General features: G+C 39.0%; 1 protein-coding gene across 10 annotated transcripts in view; it reads left to right on the top strand.

Moving 5' to 3' along the window:
* FREM1 (FRAS1 related extracellular matrix 1) overlaps positions 1-18,702 on the top strand; it is a 164,745-nt gene that overhangs the window by 98,249 nt on the left and 47,794 nt on the right. For 9 of the 10 annotated variants that reach the window (XR_005366776.1, XR_005366777.1, XM_038552420.1 and 6 more), the window contains 4 exons: positions 837-981; positions 4,775-4,916; positions 7,933-8,128; positions 12,026-12,290. Coding sequence is in view for 8 of the 10 variants with exons in the window: in XM_038552420.1 (XP_038408348.1) it covers positions 837-981; positions 4,775-4,916; positions 7,933-8,128; positions 12,026-12,290 (748 nt within the window). In the remaining 2 variants the exon portion in view is untranslated. Of the gene's footprint in view, positions 1-836; positions 982-4,774; positions 4,917-7,932; positions 8,129-12,025; positions 12,291-18,702 lie in introns of those variants that run through there. The other variant, XM_038552426.1, reaches the window with a different exon arrangement.

Here is an 18,702-nt window from a genome sequence, read left to right as displayed (position 1 = left end):
TTGGTGTCTTATCTAGAAACCATTGCCTAACTCAGAGTCACAAAAGATCTACTCTTAGGTTTTCTTCCAACAGTTTTTCTGGTTTAGCTCTCATATTTAGGTCTATTATCCATTTGGAGTTCATTTTTGTATGTAATGTGAGGTAGAGATCCAACTTCGTTCTATTGCCTGTGGCTTTTTAGTTGTCCCAGCATGATTTATTTGAAAAGGCCACTTTTTTCCCCTTGAATAGTTTTTGTACCCTTGATGAGAATAAGTTGCGTGTAATGTATGGATTCATTTGTGGACTCTCTTCTGTTAGATTAGTCTATATCTATTCTATGCCAGTTCCACATTGTCTTGATTACTGTAGTTTTGTAGTAAGTTTTGAAAATGGGAAATGTGAGTCTCCAACTTTGTTCTTTTTCAAGATTGTTTTGGCTATTCTGGGTCTCTTACATTTTCATATGAATGCTGTTTGGTTTTTAAAAAGTAGTTTTATATTTAAGTTTTGATTCATCTAGAATTTATTTTGGTTATTGGCTTGAAGTAGGTATCAAACTATAATTTTCCCTAAGTAATGAACCACTGTTCTCATACAGTTTATTAAATAATATATGCTTTCCTCACTGATTTCTAAATAAGATCCTTATCAAATACTAAAGTATTTAAATATGAATTTTTAACAAATTAAAAGGCTAGTCTTGCTTCATAAAAGTTTAATTTTATCCTATTACGCTGATTAGTGAACTCTTGCTGCTGATACCAATACCTTGGAAATTAAAAGATTAAGTGTGTTTTGGAATGGTTTAATCATAAGAAAGATTTACTTTCTCTCTTTTTCCCCCTTCTTCCAGGAATGAAGTTGATGTATGTGCATGATGACTCAGAGACTCTTGCTGATGACTTTACAATCCAGTTGTCAGATGGGAAACATAAGATATTAAAAACCATTTCAGTAGAGATCACCCCAGTTAATGATGAGAAACCAATGCTGAGCAAGTAAGCTACCCGAAAAGAGTCCCTTTCAGATGTTCTAGAAAATTCTGTGGTCCGGAAGACTAGGTACAAATGTAATATGTGTCTTCCAGAGAAAAACAAGTCTTTGACAGTTCCTGTCTATCACAACTTGTCCCACCTGCTCAGGCACCTAGAACTTTTGGTACAAATGGTAGTTAATGTAACAACTCCTTAGCAGTTGTTAAATTCACCCTTTAATTATTTGATTTTCCTCTAAAAATTCCAGTTAGCTTTAAATAATTAAGAATGACTCCACCTTCTGTGTGGAATGAATAGTGTACTGAGTAAACACATGTGTACATACACACCAAAGTGTAATAGATGTATAGACTTAACTAAAGTGTGATAATATTAACTGCAGACAGTCCTCCCTGTGGATTTGACCAAACTTTTAACTAAGAGTGGCTGAGGGAAACATATAAATGCCATTTCTTTCATCATCTTGGTATTTCATGATCCACCACTCCTCTGTGTTCCTTATGGATTGGTACTACCTTGCTACCTGATAGCAAAATGATCACTCATGTGATCTTTTAAAAGTTCTGAGCTAATATTAATTGCAAATCGTCTCAGTGTCTCCCTCTGTAGTTGATCACCTTGATCAGAGAGTGCAGAGTCTTCCATCAGTTATATTTCTGTAGCTCCAGCTATTTCTCTTATTACTGGCAACTGTACATATCTATATGAGGGTAAACCTTGAGAAGGCCCAGCTCTCTGGTGCTAGGTGCAGAGATGTGTCTGCTTCTTGGGACCTCTTTGACTGCTTCATCTCTGTATTCAATGGCACAGCAGTGAGAGGCATTGAGCAGACAGTCTGAGTTTTTATCAGGGAGCCAACAGCTTCCTGAAGGTGTGTAAACCCCCAAAGCCTCCTCTACTTTGCAGGAAAGAGGACACAAACAAGTCCCTTCTGATCCTGCCATTTCTCATGGGCCACCAGTATGTGAAATACTGATGATAGTTTTTTGGAGGGTTGCATCACAGACATCAGTTCCACAAAAAAGATGCAGCAGGTTCTGCTTTCTGCTCTACTTTCTATTGTCTAGTTAGAATGTTGGACTGGTATGACCATAATTTGTAAAATGAAACTATGAAGAGTATTGCAGTATTAAGTAACCTCTTTCTGATGACCTCACTGTATCTAAGAGGAAGGGAGAGAAGTGTAAACTGGTGTCTATTAAGTGCTCACTCTGTGACAGACACTATTTTGAATCCTTTTACAGATATTTCCTTAAATTTCCACTAAAATTATGGGAAATAAGTGTTGTTATCCTTACTGAGAAAACTGAGACCAGACAGGTCACATAATGGGGCACTTACTCAACTCTGATCTCCTGTTTCTTGCTATGCTCTTGCTATTAAACTGCCTGACATAGTTTTATCTACAGAATCACCAAATCTCCTTTGCTCTGTTTCCAGATCCCCTCTTTTTCTTTCTTTTCTTTTTTCACTCTCTCCTATAGAGGGGAAGTTCTATTGCTTCTTCTTTCGTTTCCACGTGTGTCCTTGGGTAGATCACCTCTTGCCTCCTCCCAGAATGTGCTCCATGATTTTCTTCTCTTAGATCTCTAGTCCCTGCCTTCTCATTCCTTCTGTTAACAAGACAAGGGTCATAGTTAGTGGTGAAGAGAGCAGATTCTGGAGCCAGACTGCCTTGGTTCAGCTGCTAACCAGTTGTGTGGCCTTGAAAATGTCACTTCACCTCTCTCTACCTTTTAATCAACTTATTTGTTGGTGGAGAGTATAACAGTATCCTCTTCATAGGGTCTTTGCAGGGATTAAATGAATTAAAATATGTAAAAGCACGTGAAAGACTGGCTAATATACAGAAAGCACTCCTAAGTGCTAGTTATTACCATTATTAACAGGTATTCTCATTCTAAAACCACAAAGATGACCCAGTTCCTCATTTATTTTAGTGCCAAACTATTTGGAGGAATAGCTTGTGCTTCATCCATTTCTGCCCAACCTCCCCCACTTTATTAAAACTACTCCCTTAAACATTACCTTTGACCTTCCTACTGAATTGAATGGTTCATCTTACCTTGCTGGTCCCTGTTAGATTTTGACACCATTTCTTTGGTGTTCCTTTTGATGCTATGGTAGATGCTTTTGGTTCTCTGAGTCATGCTCCCTTAGTCCCCCCTCTGATTGTAATTGCTCTTGTGGAACACACCATGCACACTCTCAGGGTTCCATTACCAGTACCTCAGTGCATCGCTCCCCTTCTTATGTGGCTTAGGGCTTTCTCTGAAGTAGCACTGACCCATTTGGCTCATGTCCAGAAACAGCAGAAGACACTCTGATGGTAGCTCCCAACCTATGAGATAAATAGATGTCCTGTACTCCCATCCTTCAGAAGCACAATTTGAAGCATATTCTATATGATTCTTCAAAAGATCCCCAGCAGCCATTGAGTGCCATAGTAGTAAAAGCACCTTTTGTTACCTTATTCCTTCTGCCTCTGTCTCATTCCTCACTTCTCTCTCTTGCTTCCTGGGATCACTTCCCAAATAAATTACCTTCACCATAGTCCTTGTCCCACGGTCTCTTTCAACATAAGTCAGACTATGACATACTTTCTTCTCCTTTGGCCCCTCTGTTATCTCATTCTGACACTTTCCCTCCTCCCAGACTCCTTATCTTCTTCCTCACATTGGCTTCCTTCCTGTTTTGATTAATCTGGTTCTATTAATGGCACCACTAATCTCCATAGTCAACCAGTCAACTGATTCATTAACCTTCTAGAGTAATGGGATTAGTATTTTCTAAGAATGAGGTGGGCAAAAATCACCTTCTACTGCCAGGGAAGATGTCAGTCCTGGAGAGGCAATAAAGTCACCAGGTAAAAGAGGTTACAACTGACATGCCTGGGCTCTGAATTGTCAACAGGAGCATGGAAGGTTATTGGAATGCCAGTTGATGCTACTTAAATGTCCTTCATTATCTGCATCCCAAGGAAACTTCACCAGTTTTTATCAGAAACCAAACTGTCCAGTTAGACAGCGTTTGGCCATGTGTGGTGACCAAAACTGAAGGCTAGAAACCGGTGGAAAGAAATCCCTTCCCCACCTTGGTTAGACCAAGGAAAATGGCTCTATTGGCTGGGAAAGGAGTAGCAGCATAGAGGAACTGCAAAGTCATGGTAGCAGCATTTATGGTAGAAGCAGCAGCTACTCATCCCAGCTTTGTCGTCAGGATGCCAGGGGCAAACCTGGTAGCTGTAACACTTGGGAAAGATCAGTCACTGTGAAGAGAATGCTCGCTACCTAGAAGGTGTTACCAGGGCAAGGAAGAATAACGTAGAGGGCCATGTATTGCCTAAGTATCTCCAGATTCATGATGGTATTTCATAAAGGGTACCAGGACACCAGTGGCTAAGCCATTGAATTTCTTTAAGTAAGTTTTTGTAAATTTAGAATATAAATTAGAAGGTAAAATTAGAATGATAGTATCTTGCTTACTTATGGCATGGAGATATTGTACCAAGCGAAATATTGGAAATAAAATCATTTTATGAAATAAATTACAACATAAAATGGTAAAGTTCAATGAATAGAAGCAATGAGAATTATTTACTTCACACCATACTTGTTGGTAATTATCTTTTAGACTTTCATGTGTAAAGTGAAATGAGAGAGCCTGTTTCTCAAGTCCAACTCATCATTTTCAGTACTTTGGATAGGGATTACATTCCCTAATTGTTGAAGAGTCAGAACTGTAATAGTCATTGTGAATGACCATCCTATCAACCTAGACATCTTCCTTTTTACAGGAAGGCTGAAATTACAATGAAAATGGGTGAAACTCGAATTATTTCTAGTGCTGTTCTTTCAGCCATAGATAAAGACTCACCCAGGGAGAAGATTTACTATTTATTTGAAAGGCTTCCACAAAATGGGCAACTTCAACTTAAGGTTAGTAGCCTTTTTACTTTTACTTTTCAAAACTCATGTAGCAGGTATAAATTTTCTTGATACACTGACTTCTATAACTGAATCTATCCTCTAATAGCTGTATTTTGCCCAGAGGTAGAAAATTTAATTTTGTTAGTTTGAGGTGAATTCACACCATTCTAAATTTTCTTACTCAACTCAGGCCAAATTCGACCAATATTAGGGTTCTTTGTTGTTCCTGCTCCCCTGGGATTGTACCTAAATTTTTGAGAGAGGGGCTGGTGAGGGTAAAGCAAATTGTCTAATGGCTGATGAGAACCAGGAGATATCTTAATTATCACCAGATTTTTAAAAAATTTCTTTTTTTAAAGGATTATATTTATTTATTCATGAGAGATACACAGAGAGAGACACAGGCAGTGGGAGAAGCAGGCTTCCCTCAGGGAGCCTAATGTGGGACTTGATCCCAGGACTCCGAGATCAAAACCTCAACCACTGAGGCACCCAGGCATCCCTTAAAAATTTTTTTCAAACAGACTTTGCAGAGCTGTTGTTGTGGATATTAACAATCTGATTCTCAAGTTTATATGGAGAGGCAAAATGCACAAAATAGTAAACAAAAAGGAGAAAAAAATTAAAGGAATAGGACTTACTATAAAGTCGCTTTAATTTAGTTAGCGTGGATTTGGTGAAAGAACAGACAACTAAATCAGTGGAACAGAACAGAGAGCCCAGACGTAGACCATTATAAAAATATAGTCAACAGATCTTTGGCAAAAGAGCAGAGGCAATAGAATGGAGAAAAGATAGTCTTTTAACAAATGGTGCTCACCAGTCTGATTCAGACTGTGTGCATGATGCCCAAGGAATAGCCCAACACAAATTATAGATCAGTCACTTGAAAAGATCCCTTGAGTAATCCATCAAAATATTTGTTTGAATGATGGATTAAGGCTAGCAACAACAACCACCAACCATCCCCAATGTGATTATTTGACTGAATGCTTAACTTTTAATGTAATGGAGACAGTCCTAGAAGAGCAGCGAGGATTCATTCTGCCTGGAACAGCTTGATTGTCTTAGATCGTAGGCACCATAGAGAATCAGAGTGAAGAGCAATCACTGATTTAAATTGAGGTACAGCTGTGTCCTTATTTCATTTCAAAGGGTAATGAAGCAGAAATGCAGTGAGAGCTCACACATTTGGGTAGCATGGGAAGCGAAGTGTTTTGGGTATGTGAAAATCCAGATGGGTCCAGGTTCCCAGGATGGCACCACATAGTTCTCTCCCAGCTCCCTTGTGCTTTGCCAAATCTCTCCAAGACGATGAATCAGGATTCTAGGACTCCTGGACTTTCTCAAGGGTTCTTGTGTTCTTGTTGGCTTTCCTTATTTTGCTCCACCTTGAGTCTGACTCTTATTTTCTTCTCCTTTGGAGCTTGCAAATGATTTTGTTAAGTCAGAGCTGGCATTGGGAGTGCAAATGGGGAATTGCATGGAGATGAGAGATAGGAAAAGATATATTCTTTTGTATTTACTTTCTCAGAAAAGATTATTAAAGAAAAAAGTTAAATAGAATTGCAGGCTATGCAGTTTAAAACCCGAAAGAGACTGTTTTGAAAACTAAATCTGCAAATAGATCATATGATAGAAACACATAATGACCTTAATTATTACAATGTAACTAACTTTTACTTACTGAGGCAGAAAATACCTCTGTACAAACATCAGATGAGCAGAAATTTTAAAGAGGTAGAAACTTTGTAAAATAGGTCTAAAAGGAAGCGGTAACACAATGAGAGGAGGAGAGGGCAAAGCATTTTTGTCAGGAACTGGGAGTCTGGAATAATCTGTCAAAGGAAAGAAAAATAACACAAGGATTTAAATTTTTATTTTAGTCTCTTAAGCCAAACAAGGAAAAATACAAGATAATATCGTAGAGTAAATTTGTAAGATGACATTCTTCTTGAATTATGTCAAATGACTTTTATGAGCTATTCTTAGGGAAAGCTATTGTATCTTCAGAGAAAAACAAGAAAAAATTATAAATCCGATAGAGATTTATCATTATTATCAAGAACTCTCAGTTGTCAGTTCCCCCTAGCATAAGAACCTTTTTAAATTGAGAACACCATAATTTCTGCACTGAGTTCAGTATATATTTTTTAAAGATTTTATTTATTTATTCATGGGAGACACAGAGAGAGAGAGAGAGAGAGAGAGAGGCATAGAGACAGGCAGAGGAAGAAGCAGGCTCCATGCAGGGAGCCCGACGTGGGACTCGATCCCGGGTCTCCAGGATCACACCCTGGGCTGAAGGCAGCGCTAAACTGCTGAGCCACCCGGGCTGCCCCCAAGTTCAATATAGAATATATGGTTAGTCGATGTTAGCTGGTTTTTAGAAGATTCTGATAAAAAAAAATAATATGTGATATTTTCAGTTATTTTTTGCTGACTTAAGACATACAGAGAGGGAATGATTGGGATTTTGATCATTTTCTTTGAGCTTCAGTAAGGCTGGAAAAATGTGGCAGGAGTCAATACATCTGTTTTTGTTTTATCTATTTCAGATAAGTCCAGTGATAAGCCAGCTTGAAAAAATAGTTTGATTAATTATATAATGATAGGAACTAAAAAAAAAAAAGGAAACCCTCAAATGAAACATATTTAATTTTTAAAGAATCAATTTCAGCAGCTCGATTACCCACCTGCTCTCATTAATTGGAATATTTAATCAGCTATGATTGCTTATGATAAATACCTTGGAAGTAGCACTGCTGTTGAATTGCCACAGAACTGTCAAAAATCCTTTGGTGGAAGGTAGTTTTTCCCCCAAGGTTTTAATTTGTTTCAATTTATTTCTTTGAAAGGAAAAAAATATAAGGTAAAATTGCAAAAAAAAAAAAAAAAAAAAAGCATCTGGAGTTTCCCTGAAATATCACTTATATTGGAGGTTTACAGGGGTATGGAAAATGTCCACTAACATAGCTTGGAAAGAAAAAACCGTGAGCAGCTGACTAACTCTGCCACCTTTCAGACAGGGAGGGACTGGGTCCCTCTCTACCCTGGCATGAAGTGCACTCAGGAAGAAGTGGATTTGAACTTGCTGAGATACACACACACCGGGACAATGGATTCCCAGGACCAAGACAGCTTTACCTTCTACCTCTGGGATGGTGACAACAGATCACCGGCATTTGACTGTCACATCACCATCAAGGATATGGGAAAAGGTAAAATATCCCTCTCCAGGTTTATTGGGACTATGTTATATAACCAGAAGTGAGCTCATGTAAGCACTCAAAGGATTTCAACTAACTCCTTTCTTTCCTTCCTTCCTTCCTTCCTTCCTTCCTTCCTTCCTTCCTTCCTTCCTTCCTTCCTTCCTTTCTTCCTTCTCCCTTTCTACCTCCCTCTCCTTTTGCCTTTCTTCCTTCCATCCTTTGTACCTGAAATTCCATCATTTATGATTTGCTTCTCTGACTCCCCACCTGTTCTCCCGGGAAGCTGTAAGGTTCATGAGAATAGCCCATTCTACTTGTTGTTTTTAGTATTTCAGAAAGCCTATTGGAAATCCAGCCTTACTCACAGTGTGGCGGCACAGGCTGCTTTAAGAGTCAGGGATTTCTGCTCTAAGTAAAATTTTACCAAATCAATGTGATAACTAATTTTATTCACAGGAAGTGAAATATTACTTGAAAATGAAGTTTCAGAGGAAAAACTTTTCCAATATAATAATACAAAGAAATAAAAACATATTTTAAAATTTAAAAATCATAAAAAGGAAGGTGGTCATTAAAAAGGTTAGACCGTTGCTCTCTTCACTTTGAAAGCACTAATACCGACTCTTCTAGGGACAAGAGAGAACACAAGGAGATACTAAGCTTCTCTTGAATTAGCAGACCCTTTGTATAGTAGGACTCAGGAACCTCAGTAGCATATAAATGGTAGAAGGAGGAGGGTGAAAAAAATACTGGGAAGGAAGCACAACCAACAGTTGGACAGTTGATGCCCAATTGTCACTGCCCCATAATTTTTCTTGGAGTTTATGTGAGGAAGGTATGTTCATTTCTTGTTCATCCATATGGTCCCAAAATCTCTATATTCCTAGGCCCATGCATATTCTTGAATCTTCAGTGCATCCCTGATTGACAGAATGCTTCCTTTTTCACCTTGCTGCCAGGAAGCTCAGAATGGCAGTACAACTCTTACATCAAGGGTGTCATAGAATTACAATTGTTTTGAATCTTTCTCTTTTTAATTTCAGTCAGCATGATAGATTTTGAGATGTTTATTTGGGGCTCTAAAATAACTATTTTATTATTTGCTTGTTTCTGGTTGTAAAATATCTTCCTTGAAGATGTCTAATAATAAGTGACCCTTAGAGAAGCTAATTATTACCATACCATACCTCTTACTTTCTGCAAAAGTAAGACTACTGTGGTTATCATCAACATATGTCCAGACAGGGGCACCTGGGTGGCTCAGTGGTTGAGCGTCTGCCTTCAGCTCAGGTCATGATCCCGGGATCCTGGGATTGAGTCCCGCATGGGGCTCCCCGCGGGAAGTCTGCTTCTCCCATCTGCCTGTGTCTCTGTCTCTTTCTCTGCATCTCTCATGAATAATATATATATATCCCCAGGCAAAATGTAATGCAAGTCCTATATTAGTGCAGACAGCTAATGTATTAGGATAGACTGCCCTTGGCTAAGCACAGAACATTCACTGAAGTGGAGGAGATATCTGTTCTATATAGCCATCTTGGGATTTTTTCCAACTAGAGGTCCTTCATCTCCGAAGGCCTTGGAGTCACTCCAGAAGTGAAACATAGAGGAAAATAAGAGGATGCCTGGCCTGGGCTTAGAGGCACTTGTCTTCTGCACATCCGGGTGGCTGAATCATAGTCCCAAGCGATATTAAGGGCGGGTGGGTAGTGGAAACTATAGTGGTGTGCCCAGGAAGTGAGGTTGGTGAGTCCCTGGCCAGTCTCTGTGACAACTGACATGGGATTCTTTTCCAAAAGGATTTGTGAACACTTATATTAAACAGATACATTAACTGACTAGCATTTTCAGAAGTTCCAAATTCCTTCTTTGTTCCTTTTTACATCATGGTTTATATCTATACAATGTTGAACTTAAAAAAAAATCTTAGTGTGAATCTTCTCAGATTGTAGCATAATTTTATAACTGTCGGTCATCTCTGAGGAAAACTACACTGAATAATTAAAGCATAATCCTAATATTGAGCATTTGGGTTATCTCCATTTGAGAGCAATTATGAATAACATCAGGCCTTCTGATTGTTCCATGTCTTGTGATTTGCACACTGGCAAAAATGATGTGGAGCTCTTTGAGAGAAGCTTAAAAGGACATGGTTTGTAGTTGACGTTGAACCATACTCTGCTGTCACAGTGCTGAAAGACTGCATTGAGGGAAAGCCCAGATGCTCTTCCTCCCTCAGATCTATCTTCTGCTCCTGATGAAGCATTCTGTGGATGATTTTGAATCCTCAGCTTTGTTCATTCCTCTTACTCCCTTGGTGTATTGACTCCCAGGAGGCAAGCCCCATCTGGGGCTCAGGTTTTGATTTAAAGTTAGGATGATCTTTGATTCTCCATTGCACTTAAGTTGGATAGCATTTTGAGTTAAAAGCACCAATAATCTACCAAAAAGACCAATTCGATCATCTGAAGCAGAGTTTCTCAGTCTTAGCACTATTGATATTTTGGGATAGATCCCAAATAGAATAGTTCATATTCTTTGTTGTAATGGACTTTCTTTTGCATTATAGAATGTTTAGAAGCATCTCTGGCCTCTAGCTATTAGAAGACTATAGGAACTCCCAGATAAAACCACCAAAAATGTCTCCAGACAATGCCAAATGTCCCCAGGGCACTAAAGTTGCCACTCATTGAGAACCACTGGTCTAGTGGTATCTCCTTGATATTTTATTTTTTTGTTTCCTCATGGGACTGAATGTCTTCTCAAATTTTATTGACAATTTGTATTTTTTACATTTAGAAATAGCTCGGCATTTACTTCACACATATTTCCTCTTGGATATTTATTCTTTTTGCATTGATATTTAAGAGCTCTGATGTATTACAGAGAAGCAACAAAATAATCTAGTGTAGATTATTAGTAGAAACTCAATATTGGAGTTATGATCATTTTTTAAATGAATGATGTGAACAAAATTGGACTATAATTTTTAGTTTGTAAAACTGTGCCATTAGTCCACATGTGACCCACTTCTCCTTCACTCACTTAAGCAATTCATACACTCATTCATTTACTCTCTTTTAAATACATAATACACACCTGTGCCACCACCATACAATTCAAGGACTGGAATGTTGACAGTAATAAACATCTACCTCTGTGCTCTTCCCATACTTCAGAGAGAACCATCATCCTGAATTTTGTGTTCATATTCTTACTCTTGTTTATTATTTTCTGGGACTTGCTCAGGCAAAGAGCAAAGGTTAACAAGCTGCATCTGTGTTGCTGCATATAGTTCTAGTTCATTTTGCTGCCATATAAAATTCAGTTGGACCACAGTTTGTTTACGTATTTACCTTTAGGGTTGTCTCCAGCATTTTCAATTACAGTAGTGCTGTAGTGACCATTCTGGTACCCATCTCCTGGGCGTCACTGTACGTTTCTCTCTAGCACACAGCTGGAGTGGAATCTCAGGGTCAAGAAGTATGTGAATATTCTACTCTTTATAGAATAATGCCAAATCATGTGCCAGTTTACATTCCTACCAGAATTGTATGCGAGATTCTACATCCTCTTCAACACTTGTTGTCATAAGATACTAATTTTTTGCAGATCAGATAGTTACAAGATGGTTATAACTTCTTGCCATCTTGATTTGTGTTTCCACTGATTATTAATAATATTGAGCATCTTTTTGGATTTTTATTGGCCATATGTGTTTCCCCCGCTGTATCATAACTGGTCCTGTGTTTTGCCTAATTCTTTTATTAGCCATAATTATATCAACCTTTCTATAGCATATTAGTTTTTATTTCTGCAGTTTCGACTTTGGTTTTTTTTATCTATATCTTGGCCTTTTTTTTTTTTTTAATTTGGGTCTTGACCACAAGTTCTTCTGCTACACAGGTGATATTGTCATCCTTGTGAAACCGCTGGTGGTGTCTAAAGGTGATCGAGGTTTCTTGACGACCACCACTCTCCTTGCTGTGGATGGAACAGACAAACCTGAGGAACTACTCTATGTCATCACCTCCCCTCCGCGGTATGGCCAGGTCCAGTATGTCCGCTATCCTGGAGTTCCCATTACAAGCTTCAGCCAAATGGACATAGCAGGACAGACAGTCTGCTATGTACATAAGAGTAAGGCAGCTGTCTCCCGTGACACCTTCAGGTGAGCTCCAAAGAAACTTTTCAGAACCCCCTTCCCTGGATTAATGCTTAGATAGATAAAAGGAGGCAGAAAATGAGTTCTTTTCCAACTCTGATATAGGAATGATCTAATACTGCCTAGATGTATGAAAGGTGGAGGTGTACAATTAATTGGACAACAGCAAAGCAATAAATTAGAGCCTGTTGTTTAAAAATAGAGCATATCTAAATGCCAGCTGTTCTAGGGGGAGGAATATAAACACCTGAGAGTCCCAGCTAAGGAGAGACGTAGAAAACTAACTCACCGCTTTTTGGGGGATATCTTTATCTGTCTGAGGAAAGGTATTTCCTCATTTGGCACAAACATTTGGCACAAACAGACACTGCCTTTTGACACAACATATTCCAGGAACTATATCATAAATCATGTTGTCATAAAGTGGATCATGTTTCCCCATAGAAACAATGTTATAATTGGAGGCTGTGTACCTGTTTATGAATTCTGTATCAAATAAATCATTGGGATGAATAACAATCTGGTGAGAAGACAAAGGTATGACATTAATGAAAGTCTGCATTCATTTAAAATACTGAAATCTGTTTCCAGTCATAAAAAGCAAGACAAACTCTAGAGGAGCTACCAACCATTTAGCAATTCTTAAAGCTGGCTGATCTTGAGGTCTTTAATAGAAATCCAGATCCCCAGGGCTGGGATACGAATCTTGGAGGGGCCCTAAATGGCTCTATTGGTTGAACATCCAACTCTTATTTCAGCTCAGGTCATGATCTCAGGTTTGTGAGATGGAGCCTTGTATTGGGCTCCACACTGGGCATGGAACCTGTTTAAGATTCTCTCTCCCGATCTCCCTCTGCCATGCCCTCACTCCCACCTGGCTTGTGCTTGCTCACTCTCTCTCTCTGTCAGAAAAATAAAAATAATCTAAGAAATCTCAGTTGGACTAGCCCTTGGGAGAATCATCGTACATACACAGTCCTGTATTTTACCAATTAACATGGAGGCCCTGAGACCATTGGTTCATTTGACATATTTGAAGAGCTTCTGACTCCCAGTACCATTTTCACCATGTCAGAATACAACTTCCAATGGAGTTTCTGGCTGGCTCAGCCAGAAGAGCGTGCAACTCTTGATCTTGGGGTCATGAATTTGAACCCCACGTTGGGTGTAGAGATTACTTACAAATAAAATCTTAAAAAAAGAATATAACCTTCAAAAGAGCACTATAAACTAATGTAGATGCAGAATGCTCCTCTATTATTTTTTGGGTTCCCAAGAATTATCAAGTGCACTGACACACTCATGTTCAAATACCATTCTCCTCTATCCTACATCTTATCTCTCTAAATTCAGTATGTCTGCCGTGATAAACATTATTTAAATGTCAGCAAAGATGATTTTGCTTGCCTTATGGATTTATGATTTGGAAAGATGATTGGGACCATCAACTGTTAAAAAATTGAGGGGAAGTTTGAACTAATATATTCTTTTTTTTTCTCTTGACAAATGTCCTTAACAAGTAGATAATCATTTGATTGATCAATATCTAAATAACAATTCAGTGCTTGATAATGCTGGGCATTAACTAAAATGTCAGATGTGTGGATTCCTTTTCATGCTGATTCTTTTGCTCCAGAAGTGGTCCAGTATAGTTGTTAAGACACAGGCTTGGGGTCAATTACCATCTCCAATACTTACCATTCTGTGGTCAAATCACACATCCTCCTGTGCTCTTGTGTCCTCTTTGTGAAAAGAAATGATGCTCACAATACTTACTCGTTTCACAGGGTGGTGGGAAGTTTGAATGAGTTTATGCATGTACTTATAAAAAATATGTGGTACATACGAAGAATGAGATAAATAAGTGTTAGCTGCTCTTTTTACTACTATTATTGTTGTAATATTGTTCCTGTTATTATTGATTATATTCTTTCCTTGGCCCCTTTTTTTCTGCCAATGTTTATAATACCAAGATTAATCTTGAAGGAGAAAAGAAATTACAAAGAAGACTGATGATCTTTTTTTCCTAGTTACTTATGAAGGTTGGGTGCTTCTTGGCCTAATACATGTATATCAGATTCAGGGCTTTTGATTTTACATCCATTTCTGGAACTGCTTGCTCCTATCCATTCCCACTTTCCCCAGTCAATGCCCAACGGAGAGACTGCTGAAGATGTTAATGACTGTTTGGAGAAACCAGTGACCCTACTAGAGAAGTCAATCAATGAATGCATATAGATGTTCAGAAATCAAGCTTACAAATTAATCAGATGGAGATGATGTGCAGAGAATGAAATACAGAATTTCTGTATGTGAGGACTGATGATACTCTAAAAATTTCCTAATCCACATGCATAGAATACTAGATGACATTTTAGAAATCATTTATCCTAGGAATTTTTAATTTTTATTTATTATTTTTTAGGAGGAGGAGGGGCAGAGGGAGAGAGTGAGAGAGAGAATCGTAAGTGGCTCCATGCCCAGTGCAGAGCCTCACATGGGGATTGACCCCACAACCCTGAGATCATGACCTGAGCTGAAACCAAGAGTTGGATGCTTAACTGACTGAGCCACCCAGGCACCCCAAGAGTTTTTATTTGAATTTTTAAAATATTTAGATCTTCTAGAGATTTACTGGGAAGACTGATAAAAATATATTCTTGATTCTCACTCCAGAGGTGACTTTGTAAGTCCAGTCTTGGGTCAGAGATCTGTATTTTTCAAAGTTCTCTAGGGGATTCTGCTGCAGTCAGGACTAGTAATCACTGGGCTGGTCCAATCTATTGTTCCAAATACATTCAAAGGTGCTTTGAGGATTTACAGAAGCCCTCTTGGGGCCTCCTGGAGACACCACACAAAGGAGCTGAATTGGTGAGGCTCTGAGATCTTCATCCCAACTTACTGATAGAGCTGTTTTGTTTTGTTTTGTTTGTTTTGCACACTAGGTTCCTGGGCAGGGTTTTCTTTTAGCAAAAAGGCTGTGGCTCTAATTCCCAAAGTGAGTAATTTGTACCACCAGTGATACAAAGATGCAAAATGATGTGGGTTTGGGAGAAAGCAGTGAATGACAGGGAATCCAGAGTGAGAACTACTCCATTGTAGTTCTGTCAATCCTCCTGATTATTTCAAGAAAGGAGTCTCAGGCTGGGGCTCATGTGTTCTTAGTAGCTTTTCAGTATTGTTTTCCTATTTTTTAGCAGACAGCCGTGGGTTCCAGGCCATTGGGCCACAATACCTAGCTAGAATTAAAAACATTATTTACTTGTATTTATTTTTGTAGTATTTATGGTGATTAAGTTTTTAGTAGTAAAAACATTCAGCTTTTCCAGCTAAAAGATTTCCTTTTAAATACATTTCTTTAAGTACAAGAGTGAGTTGATCTAAAGCAAAATAGTAAGTCATAAGGGTACAGGTAGTACAGAAATATGGCAAAAATTATAAAGGTGTTGTTTGAATGACTCAAGTAGGAAACAAGGGTTGAAAAACATTGGTTTAGTCTCGTGCCTTCAATTTATGCATAGGAAAGCAAGAATTGCTTGAATACCTGCAATGCATCAGGCGGTGTACTAGGCTTTTTTTTTTTGTCCATCATTTTCCTTAAGCCTTACGCCACTACCTTGAGAGAAATGATTTGTTCCCGCTTTATGCATGAGAAAACCAAGGTTCAAAGAGGCACAGAAAGTTGTCTAAATTTATGTAACTTAGTATCAGAGCTGAATTGGAGAAAAGATCTTTTTAAGAGATTTTTCCATTGCACCAAAAATTCATGGTGAATATGCACCTGTGGGAAGAAACCTCCTCAATGTGTCCTTCTGATGTTTGGCCAGCAGTTTTACATATTTATAATGGAAGAGCCTAACATCTGCCCAAGACCCTTGTTTTAATCTTGTCATTTCACGAACCCAATCATGGGCTGCTGTGTTTTTTGTCAAGCGGAGCTAAACCAAAGCTGAAAGTCTGTTTTAATGAAAGTGAGATGGTGGTGCTTTTTAAAAATTAAATCTATGCAACCAATCTAATCACCTAAATTTATGTTGCTTGCTGTTAAATCTGGCAAGGAATTTGGCTGGGTAGAAGAGATAAATTCTATGGCAGAGGATTTTTCCCCCTTCTCTTTTTAATGTAAGATATGGCAGCATTAATTAAACTGGGGAGTTTAATGGTCAGATTTTACCTTCTGCAAAAATATTTTGTGAATCATAAATTTCTCCTGCATTGTTTGGTGCTGCTGGCCTGGAAGAAAGATTTGGCAGCACATTCTAGGACAGATGACACCAAGTGATTAGCAAGCTGACTTCAGCTGCTGGCAGCCGGGTACTAAAAGAACATGCTAATGTCCTCCATTTTGACATGCTGGCTGGACTTTTTTTTTTTTTTTCTTTCTGAGGAACTGGCTCTATTTATGATTCCATTTTTATCTTTTAAATGCCATGACAGATGGCAGATTCTTCAGCCAACTCTATTGCCAGGAAATGCAGAAAGCCTGAAAGCACCATGGTAATGGTGAAATCAGACCAGGCAGGCACCCCAGACAAATCTGAGAGTCATTCCCCAAATTTCAGGAGAACACTGGTCATCCTGGCTGAGGGTCTTTTCAGTGGGGTATGGGGGGCATAAGGGAAATTAAACAAAGACGGATCCACAGAAGAAGCTGCCACCTCAATAGCACGGCTTCTTAACCTTGGAATGGATGCCATCATTGCAATGGCACCGTTGTTTTAAAACTCAAAAACAGATTTGGAAGGGTTCTTTGGGGGTGGTGGGGGAGAGCATTTGGAGGATCATCTGGTCCACCTTGGCGGACACGAACAGCACTGACCTCGTTGCCCTTGTTGTGCTAGGCTTATTCTGACTGGGAAGCCAACCATGACCATTCACCCTGTCTCCCTGTGATAATGTTTCTCTGCCTGTGACTAGTTTGCATTGTTACTCGTGAAAGTGCCATGATGGGTCTGGTCCAGTCACGTTTAGAAATTTCATCCTTTTCACCACTGGCTTATTACCTTTCGGTCAGCACAGACAGCTGCCTCGGGGTCCCAGCTGGGAACACTGGCCTCAGTAAACATATTTCTTACTCTTATATGGTCTCTGGCTTGCTTGCCCTCATTCCCATCTGTCTGATGGCAGGTTGCCGATTTCCGACGTGGTCAGATCCCCATCATCAGGCAGGGAGGAGTCTGAGACGGACAGCCTGAATCCTAAGACAACTTCAGTGTCCTCACGTGGGTCATGCATTCAGAGATAATTACGGCCGTCCTGAGACTGAGCTTGAGGTGTTCTCAGAATTCAGTCTCTATGGGGGAAAGTCAGAATGCCCCCCGTGACTCACTCAAGCCCCCCCTTGAAGCTCCTTACTCCTGATCCCCATCCCTCCCCTTCTTTCCCCTTTCTTCCCCACCCATAATTTGACATGAGTTTAATGGGGTATAAATTTCTTTAATTCCATGATTAATACTAAAAATGAAAGTCCTTTGGCTTAAATTTGTGCTCAACTATAAACAGCTGACTTAAAACTTTCCCCCAAGAGCACATTTTGAGATAGGGATCTGATAGGAAAAAGAGAGCCACTTTATTTGAAATGGGAGGCGTGAAATATGTTTTTGGAGGAGGAGAGCGGAGAAAAGAGAAATTGGAGGTAGTGAGGGAATGCTTTGTCTCCTTATTTTACTTCGGGTTAGATGATAGGCTCCAGGGAGGAAACCCAAAAAAGTAACAGGAAAACAACGGAATAAAATCATAATTCCACGAAAAGCTCTCCCTGAGAAATAGATCATAATCTTCATCATAAAAATGCATATCATTTGACACTTGAAACTGCTGAAGTGACTAACAAAATCGAAGAACACAGTTATTTTTCTGGATGCATCTCTTTTTCCTTTTTTCAAAAATAGCTAATTGTGTGAACACTCATGATCCAGCAGTGAAATTGTCCTATTTGCTTAGAACATACCTAGCAAACGTGATTGTTTTGTTTTAAGGAAACTGATTTCGCTCAATGTACAATTCTAAAGTTGGTGTCTTTATTCAGACTGTAAAAATAATGCTGTGGAGGAAAAAACAGGTTACATTCTTTAGAAGTCAAAGTGTGCTACATGTCAAGAATTCGCTTTATTTGTAATATTCCACTTAGCAATTTCCCTTAGCAAAAAAAGAATAGGTTCGTTTTTCTATGCATCACATACTATTTTCCTTGTAGGCAGTCTTATAAGCTAGATAATTAGAAAGCCCAAAAATTTTAGTAAAATCTGTGCTCAGCCGAACTCCTGTTCATTTCCTTTTCATACAGCTGCTCCTTTACACTGAGCCCTCTGCCTCAGGCAGGCTGGTCGACTGTTTGTGCTCATACAACCTGGTTTCAGGTTCTCTTGTGTTCAAAAGCAGAGCATTGACCCTTAAACCCTCAAGGACAAGACACATT

Source organism: Canis lupus, chromosome 11, assembly GCF_011100685.1.
Source record: "Canis lupus familiaris isolate Mischka breed German Shepherd chromosome 11, alternate assembly UU_Cfam_GSD_1.0, whole genome shotgun sequence".
NCBI lineage: Eukaryota > Metazoa > Chordata > Mammalia > Carnivora > Canidae > Canis > Canis lupus.
This window is presented reverse-complemented; position numbering and strand designations above follow the sequence as displayed.